Here is a 14,871-nt window from a genome sequence, read left to right as displayed (position 1 = left end):
GACTATTGCTCCTTGTTCCGTCATCTGCCACCACTGAGATCAGTCTCGCTCCATCCTCTTTTGAACCTCCCATTAAGTAGTTGAAGGCTGCTATTAAATCCCCTCTCAGTCTTCTCTTCTCTAGACTAAATGCGCCCACCTCCCTCAGCCACTTCTCAGAAGTCTAGTCCCCCAGTCCCCAAACCATTTTCAGTGCCTTCTGCTGGGCTCTCTCCAATTTGTCCACATCCTTTCTGTAGTAGGGGGCCCAAAACTGGACACAGATCTCCACATGTGGCCTCACCAGCACCAAATAAAGGAGAATAATCACGTTCCTTGACCAGCTGGCCACGCTCCTACCAAAGCAGCCCAGTTTGCCATTAGCCTTCTTGGCAGCAAAGGCACACTGCTGGCTCACATTTAGCTTCTTGTCCACTGTCACCCCCAGGTCCGTGTGTGCAGCGCTGCTGCTTGCCCGACGTCCCCACAGTCTTCCATTACTTCTGCTTGCTTCGTGCCAGCGGCCAGGCCGCAGGGCACAACGCAGCAGCGCCGCTGGCCTGGGGCAGAGCCGGCGAGTCACCCCGCGGGGGAGGCTGTCAGCCGGCGGCACGTGGGGCGAGGCGGGCCGGGCACACAGAGCGGGCTGGGCGCGGAGGCGGGGCGCCCTGGGGGACGGGGGCGGGCTGGTGCGGCCGGGGCGTTGCAGCGAGGTCTCGCGGAGAGGAGACCGCCACGCTCCTGGCACAGGAGGTGCCCGGCGCTGGCTCCGCCCCCAAGCCGGTCCCGCCGTGACGCCCGGGCGCAGCGCGCAGGCGCCAGCGCCTGTTGTATCCGGCCGGCGCCGCGTCCCGCCCCGCCCCGCCGCGCCCCTCCCCCCCGCTGCCGCCGCCGCCGCCGCCGCGCGGTAGCTCCCGCCTCGCCCTGCCCCCGCCCGCCCGGCCCGGCGCCGCCCCCCATGAAGCCATGGCGGCGGCCAGCTTCGGCAAGATCCAGATCGGCATCTACGTGGAGATCAAGCGCAGCGACGGTGAGCGGCGGCGGCGGCGGGGTGGGAGGCTCAGAGGCGCTTCCGCGGCCGCAGCCCCTGCGCCCGGCGGCGTCTCCCCACTCCCGCCGGGCGGCCGCGGCGCCCATTGTGTGGCGGGGCGGGGCGGGGCGGTTGCGAGGGACAGTCGGGCTGCGGCAGCGGGAGGGGGAGGGAGGCCGGGGTGCCCCGGGGAGCCGCGGGGGAGGGGAGGACTGCCGGGCCGCAGTGCCCCATCCTTTGGGCGGCCTCCATCCTTGCTTGACAGGAAGGTGGGTGCCCTCCTCTTCCTCGTGCTGCTGCCCCCCTCCAAGGGGAGCCTGCGGGCCTCAGGTCCCCTGTCCAGCTCCCGCAGCACCATGTGTTGGGCTGTGCCCAGGCGCGTGGCGGTTGCTCTGTGGTGCCCGCGTCCTCTGGGCCAAGGGGTCAAAGTCGGAGGCAGCTGGCAGGCCGCGGTGCCCTCAGCTCTGCTGCTTGGATGGGGCTTGGTCACTTGAATGGGCCTATGAGGTGGCCTGTAGTCAGGGTGGTTTTCCCTCTGTAATAGCTATTTGTTCCCCAGGGGGTGGGAGCCAGCGGTGGAAAAGTTCCCATTTTTTTTACAGCGATGGTAACATGGAGAGGCGCTGGACCTAGCATGTGGCCAGGATGGCGGGGAGCAGATGCACTGCATAGAAATGTGTTCTGATCTGGCTTCCTTTCTGGCCCTCCAGACCAAGTGTTATTAAGTGCATTGTAGCATAAAGACAGCAATTAGCCACATCATACTTAACCCCTCGATTTGTACATAATAGCTTGTGTGCAACACAGACAACCAGAGAAGCTTTGCATTGATTATGCACAGCACCTACTGTAGAGCGCTGTGGAGAGATGCATATATATTTTTTAAAGACTTTATTGTTTGACATCATTTGTATCGGTCAGAAACAATCCATAGATGTTACTCTATTAAGTCAGGGCTGTGCAACCGGCGGCCCACGGGCCACATGCAGCCCTTGAGGCCAAATGCCCCTTGAGGGGTTAAATGATGGTCTCTGGGCTCCTGTCACTCCTTCTATTGCTCCAGCTGTAAAAAGAGTGTCTGGGCTTCCCCTCCCCCTTCTGCCAGATGGGGCAGTGCAGCATTGCAACCTAGGAAGCTGAGGGTGGGGTGGGCCTGGGGCCATGTGCCTGAAGTGGAGGGAAGGAGCTCATGTTGTGCTGCTGGAGCATTCATGCCAGGCATGAAGTGCACCGCTTAGGGGAGCGGTGGGCGTGCGGTGCAGCAGTGTGGGGTAGAGGGTGTCTGTGCAGCGTGCGGACCAGGGGACCCAGGGCTTGCCTGGTGCAGTCCACAGGTTGTGTGGCTCCTGCAGACAAGGCCCATGGGGCATTTGGGTGCCAGCTATGTAGAAGTTGGATAGTCCTTTACTAACTAAGTGATGATACAAAATAGGTGATCATTTCACATACTCTAATAGAACCATTTGATATCAGCAAAACACTTTGGGGGTGTCTAACCAGAAGAGTTAGTATGTGGGATTGGTATCCATGTCTGACCATGGGGATTAGTTTTATCAGGGTGTGAATGGCTACATGGCAGTTACTATGTCCTCATGCTGGTGCTGCACTCATGTGTGACAGACTTTTGAGTGCATATCCCATGATTCTTTGTGCTGCAGTAAGCCTAGCTATGCTATCTTCCTTTCTCAGTGAATCATGGAAGTAATTTCTGTCCCTTTGGGCACATGATGGGGAGACCCCTGAGATGCCATTACAGGCTCTCAGTCATGTATCTATCTTGCTTCTCGCTGCAGAAAAAGGCAGGTGACAAACCTAAGCATGAGGATACAAGACATGATTACTGTGGAATAATTGGCTTTGGATTTCACTCTGGAATAAACTTACTTTCTAATAAAAAGCAGTAACAGGACCAGCTCTCTCAAGTAGCTGCCCATAGTGGGTGCTATTACAGCACCTTGTTGCTAGGAGGCAGGGGAATTGGTTTGCACTAAACAAACAGCTACCCAGTGATGAAACTGTCTAGTGGAGAAAATACCTGGTTAATACATCAGTCTGTCTGAGGGACAGCTCCAGGGTATCTTGCATTGATGTAAGGCTGTGCATCATGTGTCTGCTCTGTTTTTTTGTACAATACAGGTTCAGTTTACTCCATTGAAAACACGTCTACACGCTGAGCAAAGATGGAACCAGGCATTTGACCCAGCACACGCTCTGGAGCAGAGTTGGCATGTACTGCATGCGGTGCAGGGGAACCACATGGAGCTTGCACTGTATGTGGTAGCTTTTGCACAGCCCAGTTCAGACGAGTCCCAGATCCAATGCATAGGTCTGATCTGGTGGGATACTGCTTGCAGCACACCTCCTGGACTTGGCCCCCCTGTGCCACAGGCAGCGCCTGTATGTAGGACTGGGTTCAGCCTATGTGCCAGACCAGCTCACATGCTGCATGTGGCACACATGGTCAGTCCAAGACCTATGTACGTTTGAAACCTCTGGACTAGATGTTCTGATCTTATATGGCAGTTCCCATGTTCTCGGACAACTTTACCTGCTAACCTTCAAAATATGTGGTGAGAATAAACTTTATAACTCCAAATGCTGCAAACTTTTAAAAATGAAAGCTATTTTGCACAATTCTTTGTTGCTCAACTTTGAAAGATTCCAATTGGCCTCTTTTTTTTTTTAGTGTGTGCTGTGCCTGCCACATTGACCCAAATGTGTAGCTCCCACTGACAAGGGGATTTCACATTCTGAGTGATGGCCAAATGTGACTTTATAAAATGTTGTCACACTTAAGCCATCATGGTATTTTGCAAGCTGTCAAGGTTATTGTGAAGTAGTGATGTGGCTTTTTGGAGTCCTCTTTGGTAACTTGGATATTTTCAGTGACTATGATTTGAGACTGATTTTCTTTTTTAAAGACTGCTCACATATACTAACCAATAATTTGACTCAATTATTACTCAGCCTCTGTATAAGTCTTGCTTGACATAGAGCACCCCTGTTCTCCCATTAGTGGCTGGACCACAAATATAATTTTGTGTCTGCTGCTGGATTTAAGCTGATAGGTTTGGTCCATGAGCTCATGTTGTTGATGCTCATGTGTGGGGTTTTGTTTGTTTGTTTTTAATAAAGATGCAAAGGCCCTGAGTTTAGTCCTTGTGGTTATTATATTTGCTGTGCCCTTAAAGAAGTAATTTTGGTTTTTTTGGTAGGCAATAAGTTGGTTTTAAAGTTGAAAGTATAATTTTTAGCCTTTCGTGATGCTTGTTCATCTTTTCTATATTGTTTATAAATGGAACTTCAGTGCCAAGAGTTGAAATCTGAATCCTTCAAGAATATTGTTTTCTGTGTTAGTTTTGCTCCATGGGCATGTTTAACATACAACTACTTGTGATAGAGCTTTAAAGCTGTTAAATTACCCCTGGGATTACACAGTTTTGACCTTTCTCTTCCCTCCCAGTCCTCCCTTTGGAAGAATTGCACCAAATAGTTTTGCCTACCAAGTAGAAGGACTTGGCTTTGCTGTCAGGGATAGATAACAGTCTTGGACTACTGAATCATTGTCATGCAGTATTGTTGTTTAACATTTGTATTTTATATCCCCCTGGAATTGGTATAAGGCTATACAGAGCTAGAAAAGGTTTGCAACAGTTAAAACATGAAGAATAGTTAACATATTATGTATATGTTGGGGTGAGAAGTAAAAGAGTAATAGGTGAAATGAATGCAGAAATCAGGAACAGGTAAGCATCAAAGAGGGAAAAGAATTGTTAATGTTGGTGTGACAAGAGTAATACATTGCAAAGGAATGAGTAGACTAGATCAGTGGCTTTTCATCTTTTTTTTCCATTTGTGGAGCCCTAACAAATTTTGAATGGAGATGAGAACCTCTTTGGAAATATCAAATGAAGGTGTGTGGACCCCTTTGTGTATTGTAAGTGTGCGTATTCACACACTTTTGAACAAGAGTAATCTTTTGCGGACCCCTTAGTAATAGTGTGTGAACCTCCAGGGGTCTGCGGACCACACATTGAAAACCACTAAAATATAATAATGATTTGACGTGAGGATTTGGTGGACCAAAGATGGCCTATTTGTTAAAGGTGCCCGCCTGGAATCTGAGAGGCCCAAGTTCAGTTCCATGGAGCTGCCACTGACATTCTTGAATAAATCACATGGCCTCCCTCGCTGGGACCTATGGAGGAAGTTTGTTGTGGGTTTTATCAGGTTACTTGTAAATACAGTTCCTTTAATACTATTGACGCCAGTGTTGGTATAATGGACGTGGAATATACGAGTAACTTCCTTTTGTTCAACTAGTCTAGCCTTACATTTAGAATCTGTGAATATTTAGGATATAACCTTAAACTTGTGGCAAGGATGGGTGTGAATTGATTTTCCTGCCCCTTTTACCCCAAAGTCTAATACTGTTTTTTCTGGTCAACATTCATAGCAATGGCTTTGCATTGCTGTCTTTTGCATGGATCTCAGTATTCTGTGCCTGTAGAGTGGCTTGGGGGATTGGTGTCCAAGACACTAATTTATTTTACTATTAAACGTCTATAAAGATGACTCTTTACCTGTGTGTCCTGAATCTAGAAAACTTGCTACTTCACTTCTGGAATGTGTCAATGATGTTCTGGGGTTTAGGTTGTAGCTGTGTTGGTCTAAGGACATAGGCAGACAAGGTTCCTTGGGTGAATTTGATATCTTTTATTAGACCAACCCAAATGGTTGGAGAATAGTTATTAAGCAAGCTTTCGGGTTCAAAAACCCTTCGTCAGGCTGAGGAAGCTTCAGGAGCTGGTGACACACCAGCTGAAGCTTCCTCAGCCTGACGAAGGGTTTTTGAACCCGAAAGCTTGCTTAATAACTATTCTCCAACCATTTGGGTTGGTCTAATAAAAGATATCAAATTCACCCAAGGAACCTTGTCTGTCAATGATATTCTTGTATCTTTACTGTAATACTTGGGACATGGAAATAACTCTTTCCTTGTTATTGTTTTTTATGTTTTGTTTTGTTTTTTTTACTTAATATCTGCTTCATGTATTTATTTTCTGTGTGTGTTTTGAAAGCATATCCATTTCATTATCGTTATTTTTTTATCTTTGTATTGTGCTGCTAAATCTTGAACTGAAAAAGAAAGTCTTAAAGTACAGTTTCAAACAGGAAGTGAAATTCTGCAGTTGTCTCCTATAATCCTTAAATTTAACTGTTAAATGTTGCTAACAAGGGCTTTAAGTTTAATATTCTTGCTTTCCTTTTTTACCTTTGAAAAGGAACCAAACAAAGTAAGGAATGGAATATACAATTAGGGTACCCAAACAAACTCAGCTTGCCTTGTGGTGTTGCTAAGTTATAAACATAACATTTATTAACAGTGTGTGATGGCTTTGTAATTTTAAACCAAATTACACTGACTCTTGAAGATAGACATATTAAGAGGGAAAGTGGAGTTAGAATATTAGGCAGCTGTGCATTTTTAGACCTGAATGTATTTGGTTTCTTAACCTTAATTTTCAGGTAGAAGGTAGGGTAGGGTGGCTTGTGGGTTTGTAATATTTCTTTGTTGTTGAAATACTTAAAATATTCTTGTTACGGTTTCTTAGATTCAAGTTACTAATGTGTTGGTTCTCAACCAGGGTGCTGGGGTACCCTGGGGTGCAGCGAGATCCTTCGAAGAGTGCCGGAGGAAGTGGTGAGGAAATAAACAGATTAGGGCTGGCTCAGGCTCTCCCTGCCTAGGTGCTTCCCCATCCCCACTGCCTGCCCTCCTGCAAGGAGGTAAGCCCTGTAATAAAATCATTTTTAAGTGAGGTGCTGGGCAATTCACACAGGTTATGGAGGGGGTACTATAAGTCTGATAAGGGAGGGGTGCCTTGAGACTAAAAACATTGAGAACCACTACTAATGTGTACTTCAAACTTAAAACTCCATTTGTTTTTTTTAATATGCACATTTTAATTGATATTTGCTTAGAGAAAATGTCACATGTAAACTGGAAACCTAGAGAGAATTCTGTTGTGTAGAATTTTTAATGCTTTTAAAGATGCATAGTATCAACTTTAAGACTCCACTTCTGAGGGCCAGATTTACCAGCATGCTGTGGTTGCTTCCTGAATTTCACTGGTGCAGAGCAGCCAAAACCTTCTACTCTTCCTACATTCTTTTGAGTGTGCATGCTTTTTCCCCCTCCCTTTTCAGTACAGCTGGTACAGCAGGCACTTCTTAAAGTGTTTAGGATTATTGGTAAAAATGAATCTTTCAGTAATAAAGATAATGATCTTCTTCAGCTCTTCCTCAAGTAAAACATTTTTATATGGAATTCCATGGAGAGAGCTGCCCTCTTGTATAATGGCTGTCACCCCCGGTCCCCTGTTGTTCTCAGTGGGGCTGAGGATAGGCTGCCCTCAAGTAGGATTTTGGGCCTGACAACAAAGGAAGCTGGCGTCTTAGTTGTGGGTGCTTGGTGTCACCCCCATGGGGAACAATGGGAAGGCAGTAGACATTTTGAGAGAGGGTACCTTTGCCAAGGATGTAAGTGCTTTCATTTCAATCAAAAAGCAATTACAGTAGTTTTGAAAGGGGGTAGTTCATTCTTTGTAGAACATGGTCAGCTTTTGTGGCAAGAAATTTTTTTGTGAAACACAAGGGTGACAAATGACCACTAATTCTGAAAACAGCGAGGATTCAGTGAGTTTTTAACTGTATGGGAAGCTTGAAAGATCTATGTTTCATTACTGTGATCTTTCCAGTACAAAAAGTCTTGCACAGGTTGCTAAATTTTCTGAGGATCTGTTGCTAACAATTACAGCTCACAAGATAACAGCTTTGCTTTTGAAATCTTAAAAAATTAGTTTTGTGCCTAGAGAGTAGATTCTTTCTGTAGCTTTGGAGAGGATATGTAGTATCTTTTGTCCTTACATGCCGAAGTAGTTGAATCCTTGATTTAAATTCAAACTTAGTTTGGCCTTAACTATTGAACTGCAAACTCTACTTCCATGCTTAGAGGCAGGAAGCTTGCAAAATCACCTCTTCTGTTTTCTTGTAGGATTGCAATAATATAAGCAGCATGCCTTTGAGCAACTTCTCTGGGGAGTCTAGTAAACCTCAGTTTTGGATTGAATGCTACAAAAAGTGTTACACATCCATCTATAAATACTACTACTAGTATATTAATTGAACCAATACTTCCTTTTTTCTTGGTTGAGTTTTCTTGCATTTAAGACTTTCACATAGTCCAGGGGTCAGCAACATTTTTGGGCAGGATGCCAAAACACCCATAACTTTGACTTGTAAGATGCTGGTATGCTAGGGGCAGATGGCATGGGAGCCACAAGGGGCCCAAGCCCTTTCCTTGCTATCTGCACCAAGGCCTATGTGCCAAGCAAAATGTCTTTGTGTACTGTGTTTTGCCACATGTGCCAGGGGTGGCCTACCCCTAACATAGGTGTTATTTATTGCTTAGCTGCAGTTAAACAAGATTATGCTTAAAAAAAAAAAAATTCTCCCCCACCCCCTTAAAACAGTTCCAATCTTGTCACTATTTTGTTGGTCTTCTTTGTCTCTCTTGGGCAGTGCAATAACAGAAAACATTTGTCAAAAATTAGATGTAGCTTTCCCAATGCTGTCTTGAAGGGTGAGACTATGATGTCTCTCCATCCTTGTCATATGTAAAGAGATGCCTTGAATTCTTCATGCTTTATTTGCTGGATAACTTTGGGCTTCAGAAATCCTGCTCACCTGCCTTCCCAGTTAGTGTATATGAACTAGTCCACTGCTCCATGATTATTTAAGCTTATAACAAGCACAGCAAACTTAAGTGGTTCCTGGAGTTATGATCATATTACCATGGGAAGAGATTGTGTACTGAAACCTTCCTGTAAAAAAGAATCTTCTGCAGAAACGTTCTGGAACAAAAGGAGTCGAAGTGTTGCCAAGTAATATAAAATTGGATTTTGTTTGTATTGAAGATTGAAAACCAGGTGATTTAAAAAAAAAAAAATCTTTCCTAGAACACACAATATGTTTCAGATTTATCTGTTTCATTTTTTTGAACCTCTGTGACACTCTGCATCATTTAAATGAGCATAACCCATCTAAATGACTTTTGATAGTACCAAATTTTCATTTTTCTTGTTATGTCTATTAGGAAAAAGATTCTAGAACTGTTCAGCCTGAAGGGGAATGGCGAAAGTGAGATCTAAATAACGGATAGAATCTTAAGCTATGTACAGATGTTCAGTTCTACTAGGAGAATCTCTGCTCTTTCAGTAAAAGCCAGAAGTGTTCAGATGTTCAAGCTTTTTCTCCTAGAGCAAAAATAGCTGTTCAAGGAGAAAAATAACTGACTCTAAGGAGGCAGATATTGCTCTTAGAACATCTGTATGCTTTTCCCCTGGCTTAACTTCTTCTGGGGGCCAGAAGGAATGAAACCATAGGAAAGGCTCCCATGCTTTCCAGAGACATGGGTCTGCAGTCTGGAGAAGTTTGGTCTTGGTTTTGTTGAAACAGGTTCTCAACCACTTTTGACTTGGAAGTACTCCATGGTAGATTCTGCACACCCCTCAGAAAATGCCAGCTCTTAGCTTTCACTCATTTTGTGACTATGCAAAAATAACAGAGCAGTTCTTCTGTTGTAGAGTACTCAGAGGGCAGCAGGTCAGAATTGGTTTTGACACTGTGAATTTCTATTTAAAATCTCTAGGTTTTTCTTATGAATCATGTGTTTGCATGTCTGACGTTGCTAATAGGCATCGTTAAGAGGATCTCATGATACCCTGGTTGAGAATCACTATGTTCAAACCTAGACACTTCTGTAAGATGATCAGGGGATTTCATAACATAATTTTTTGTACAAATCTTCTAAATAAACTTTCAATGTTGACTTGGTTGGGTAGTTATTTCTCACTTCAGCTTTTGCAAATGTAAAAGGCTATTGGTGAGTGCTGAAAATGGGTGATTAGTGATTACTGAACATTGCCATATGAATTTGGCTGCGTCAACAGACAGCAAATTTCCACCGTTCACGCAGGTTCCTATCCTGCGTACAGGACCTCCACCTGATGCAGGAGGTACATGGTTCCACTAGGGGGAATGCCTTACTGGATCTGGTACTGGCAATGAGGGATGACATGGTAGGGGACCTACAGATCAGTGGTCACCTGGGGGATAGTGACCACCAAATAGTAGAATTCACCATAAGGCGTAGAGTGGGAAAGGTAACTAGTAGGGTGGAAGTGCTAGACTTTAGGAAGGCTGACTTCAGCGAGCTCAGGCATTTAGTCAGTGACGCACTGCAGAGTAAGAGATTTGGCGAGATGGGAGCCTGGGAAGGGTGGCTGTGCCTTAAGGAAGTGATCCTTCAGGCACAGAGGGAGACGATGCCAATGCGGGGGAGAAGGGGGAAAGGGGCCAAGAGGCTTCCTTGGCTGACCAGAGAAATCCAGAGCAGCCTAAGGGCAAAAAGGTGGGCATATAAGCAGTGGAAACGGAGAAATTACTAAAGAGGAGTATGCCTCTTCAGCCTGCAGTTGTAGGGAGGCAGTTAGAAAGGCCAAAGCTACCATGGAGCTGAGGATGGCATCCCAAGTTAAGGATAACAAAAAATTGTTTTTTCAGATATATAGGGAGTAAAAGGAAGGTCCAGGGAGGTATAGGACCATTACTGAATGGGCAAAAGCAATTGGTGACAGACGGGGGGGACAAGGCTGAACTCCTCAATGAGTTCTTTGCCTCAGTGTTCCTAAACAAGGGGCAAAACAAGTCTCACAGTGGGATTGTAGAGCTGCACAACCGGGCGCCAGACTACACCAAGTGTTGACCCTGAGATGGTGTAGAGTCACTTGGAAGGACTGGATGTGTTTAAGTCGGCAGGCCTGGATGAGCTCCATCCGAGGGTACCGAAGGCACTGGCTGATGTCATTGCACAGCCGTTGGCAAGAATATTTGAGCACTCGTGGCACACGGGCCAGGTTCTGGAGGTCTGGAAAAGGGCCAGTGTGGTCCCTATTTTCAAGAAGGGGAGGAAGGAGGATCCAAGCAACTATAGGCCAGTCAGTTTCACCTCCATCCTTGGTAAAGTCTTTGAAAAGATTATTAAGGCTCATATATGTGAGAGCCCAGCAGGAAAAAATTATGCTGAGGGGAAACCAGCACGGGTTCGTAGCAGGTAGATCATGCCTGACTAATCTAGTCTCTTTTTATGACCAGGTTACAAAACACCTGGATGCAGGAGTAGGGGTAGATATCATTGACTTAGACTTCAGGAAGGCCTTCGATACGGTATCCCACCTCATACTGGTGAACAAATTAAGAGGCTGTGACTTGGATGATTACACAGTCCGGTGGGTGGCAAATTGGCTAGAGGGTTGTACCCAGAGAATGGTGGTGGATGGGTCGGTATTGACCTGGAAGGATGTGGGCAGTGGGGTCCCGCAGGGCTCGGTCCTTGGACCGATACTCTTCAATGTCTTCATCAGTGACTCGGACGAGGGAGTGAAGTGTACTCTGTCCAAGTTTGTGGATGATACAAAACTGTGGGGAGAAGTGGACACACTGGAGGGCAGGGAACAACTACAGGCAGACCTGGACAGGTTGGACAAATGGGCAGAAAACAATAGAATACGATTTAACAAGGAGAAATGCAAAGTGCTGCACCTAGGGAGGAAAAATGTCCAGCGTACCTACTGCCTAGGAAATTACCTGCTCGGCAGCACACAAGTGGAAAGGGATCTCAGAGTCCTAGCGGACTCCAAGATGAACATGAGGCATCAGTGTGACCAAGTCATCAGCAAAGCTAACGGCACTTCATCGTGCATCAGCAGATGCGTGACAAACAGAACCAAGGAGGTGATACTTCCCCTCTATCGGGCACTGGTCAGACCACAGTTGGAATACTGCGTCCAGTTTTGGGTGCCACACTTCAAGAGGGATGTGGATAACCTGGAGAGGGTCCAGAGAAGGGCCACACGTATGGTTAAGGGCTTGCAGGCCAAGCCCTGTGAGGAGAGACTAGGGCACCTGGACCTTTTCAGCCTCTGCAAGAGAAGGTTGAGAGGCGACCTTGTGGCTGCCTATAAATTCATCATGGGGGCGCAGAAGGGAATTGGTGAGGCTCTACTCACCAAGGCGCCCCTGGGGTTTATAAGAAATAATGGCCACAAGCTAGCAGAGAGCAGATTTATACTGGACATTAGGAGGAACTTCTTCACAGTTAGAGTGGCCAAGGTCTGGAATGGGCTCCCAAGGAAGGTGGTGCTCTTTCCTACCCTGGGGGTCTTCAAGAGGAGGTTAGATAGGCATCTGGCTGGGGTCATCTGAACCCAGCACTCTTTCCTGCCTATGCAGGTGGTCGGACTCGATCTATTGAGGTCCCTTCCGACCCTAACTTCTATGAATCTATGAACATGCTGAAAGTTAAAAAATGCATTAGGAAATGAGACTCAGTTAAAATAATAAGAATGGATACTTGTGAAATAAAATGCACACATTGTGAGGAATTAAATAGTGAGATAAAAAGAATTTGTGCTTTCCTCAAAAAGTGCAAAAAAACCAAAAAACCTCAAAAAACCCCCAAAACAGGCTGGGAGGTGAAGATGAAATGGACTACTGAATGGAGCCTTGAAATAGAAAATGACAACAATGAGTTTGATCTTGCAGCTGGGGAACTTTCATATTCCCATTAAAGTCAGCAGGCACTATCACTTGAACATCTCGTGAAGAGCTTCCAGAGAGCCTATGGTATCAGTTGCCTTCTGATCTTTGTCCATTTTTAGATCTTGCAGAAGAATAATGAGCAATTATATCATAATAGGAATCTTCAGGGTGAGACTTGAATCTGGTAAAGATGCAGGCTTCTTTTATGCTAATGATGTTGTTCTTGGTGTAGCACAAAATGCACAATTAAAAAAAAGAAATTTATGGCTGCTGCAGGCAGGTCCCACTATCTCCAAAATGGAAATAGCTGTAAGACTACTGTCTTCGGTTCACATTGCCTACAACACCTATAACTTAGTCAAACAAAGAATGAAAAGCAACGCATGCAAAATTCATTATGCTGTCATGCTATTATAAAACTTTGACTTCGGATGCTTTTGTATCAACATACGGTCATACACATGGAAAGTCATTCTGCTTTATTACTCCTAAGATCTCCGTTAAAGTTTTGCATTGACATGTGAATTGAAAGTGGTGTACAAATGTTGGCGCCTACTGGAGTTAGAAGTGAAACGTGCCTGAAATCTGGAGTGTCTATATATTGATGTGTTGCCTCCATAGTTTAGATAATTGTAATTTTAAGAACAAATAGTGTGAACCATGTTTTCTCACTGTGGAAATTACATAAATCCATTGTAATCTTTCTAAGTAAGTTTGAAAAAGAGAAAAATTTGTATTTTAAGATTAGGATTTGAACCCAAGATCTTAATACTAGTTTCAGTTTTCTACCATTGAGGCTCATCAGAAATTATTAGTCTCTACTTGTTTCAGCCAACTGGTAGATATAACTCTTTGCTATGTAAAGATTTTTAGATTCTGTTCTTGGCTCTTGGGCTAGGGGGGCAGGGAAGGATAATGCAAACACATTTATTCTGAAAGGTAGCTATTTGGTTTTGTAAGGATTAGGACCTACTATGTCAGTTTTACGTTCTGCTCCTGAATATTCCTGCAGTGACTTATGTTACTGCAGTTAATTTATTTGTAAAATGAAATGGCAGCTATTATTTAGCCTCCTGCTAGTAGTATTCATGGCCTAGGTAAAAACACAAAGGTGATTAAGTAGATGGGGAATACAAGCTAGAATCGGCAGAGATGGGATTGAATTTAGGGTCTCCACTCTTAAGTTACCAGAGTAATTTAGTGAGAGATGTTCTTTTCTACCCTTTGGTGAAAGGTTTTATCTTGAGCAGATCTGTTGTGGGTAATCAGCATATTCTTTGTTTAAATCTTCTTTGAAAGAAAAATGATACCTGACACAATCTTAAACCATGTTCTGGAATTTCCATGACCTCAAGGGCCGTGTCCACAAGAGCATGGACATTTGGTTCCCCAAGGACAGCTAGCAGTGGCACACTTTGAGTGGCTGCTACTTTTCCCTGGGGAATGCCTGTGCCACATGCTTTCTGGCATGTGGCAGGCTACCCTGGGTGGAGTAGGGGAGGCTGGGGCCAGCGCTGGGCTGGCCCCCGTAGCCTTACTTAAGGTCTTGGGGGACTCCTGGAGCTGCAGCAGTGGCAGTCCTGCTGCTTGGAACCTGGGCGGCAGCTGGAGCATGGCTTCGGCCAGCCAGGCTCCAATTTTTAGTGACGCATGCTATTCCCGTGTGCACTGCCCCGCTTTTTTTTTTTCTTTTGATTTTTTTTTGATCCCGGGATCTCCTGGGGTCAACACCACCCTCCCCCTGGATTGTTACCTTGCATTGTGGAGAACACCTGAATGTGTGCCATGTGGTGCCGCAGTCATGTCTGTGGCACCACACACTGCACGGCTGTGATTGTCTGCACACAGCCAAGAAGTCTTTCATCATCAGCTATGAGGTGAAAAAGAGATTGTGTCTACATTTTTCATCTGTCATAATAGTGTTACAGTTTGTATGTGACATGGAGGATTTTGATAAAATAAATGTGTTACTTAAAGAATTGTAAAGATATATGATACTTGCAAAGGCACTTGAACACAGTTTTGGAGGGACTTGACATAATTCTTTAGGCAAAGATGGAGAAGACTAAAACATTCTAAGAAATGTATAAATAAGATAAATAATATGATGGCAGACTAAACTTAATTTTGATAGAAAGTAATGCATATCAGAGAAAGAAATAGAGCTATTCCTACACCTTGCAGAGTTCTGAAGGAAC

General features: G+C 45.1%; 1 protein-coding gene across 3 annotated transcripts in view; it reads left to right on the top strand.

The window, feature by feature from the left end:
• Positions 1–858: 858 nt before the first annotated feature.
• KIF2A (kinesin family member 2A) overlaps positions 859–14,871 on the top strand; it is a 107,151-nt gene continuing 93,138 nt past the window's right edge. For 2 of the 3 annotated variants that reach the window (XM_006263746.4, XM_006263745.4), the window contains exon 1: positions 861–1,009. In XM_006263746.4, coding sequence (XP_006263808.1) covers positions 946–1,009 — 64 coding nt within the window. In that variant the 5' untranslated portion in view covers positions 861–945. Of the gene's footprint in view, positions 1,010–14,871 lie in introns of all 3 variants that reach the window. The other variant, XM_019495957.2, reaches the window with a different exon arrangement.

Source organism: Alligator mississippiensis, chromosome 3 (assembly GCF_030867095.1).
Source record: "Alligator mississippiensis isolate rAllMis1 chromosome 3, rAllMis1, whole genome shotgun sequence".
In the NCBI taxonomy this organism is placed as follows: domain Eukaryota; kingdom Metazoa; phylum Chordata; order Crocodylia; family Alligatoridae; genus Alligator; species Alligator mississippiensis.
The sequence above is the reverse complement of the archived record's forward strand: the minus strand, read 5'-3'. Positions and strand labels throughout refer to the sequence as shown.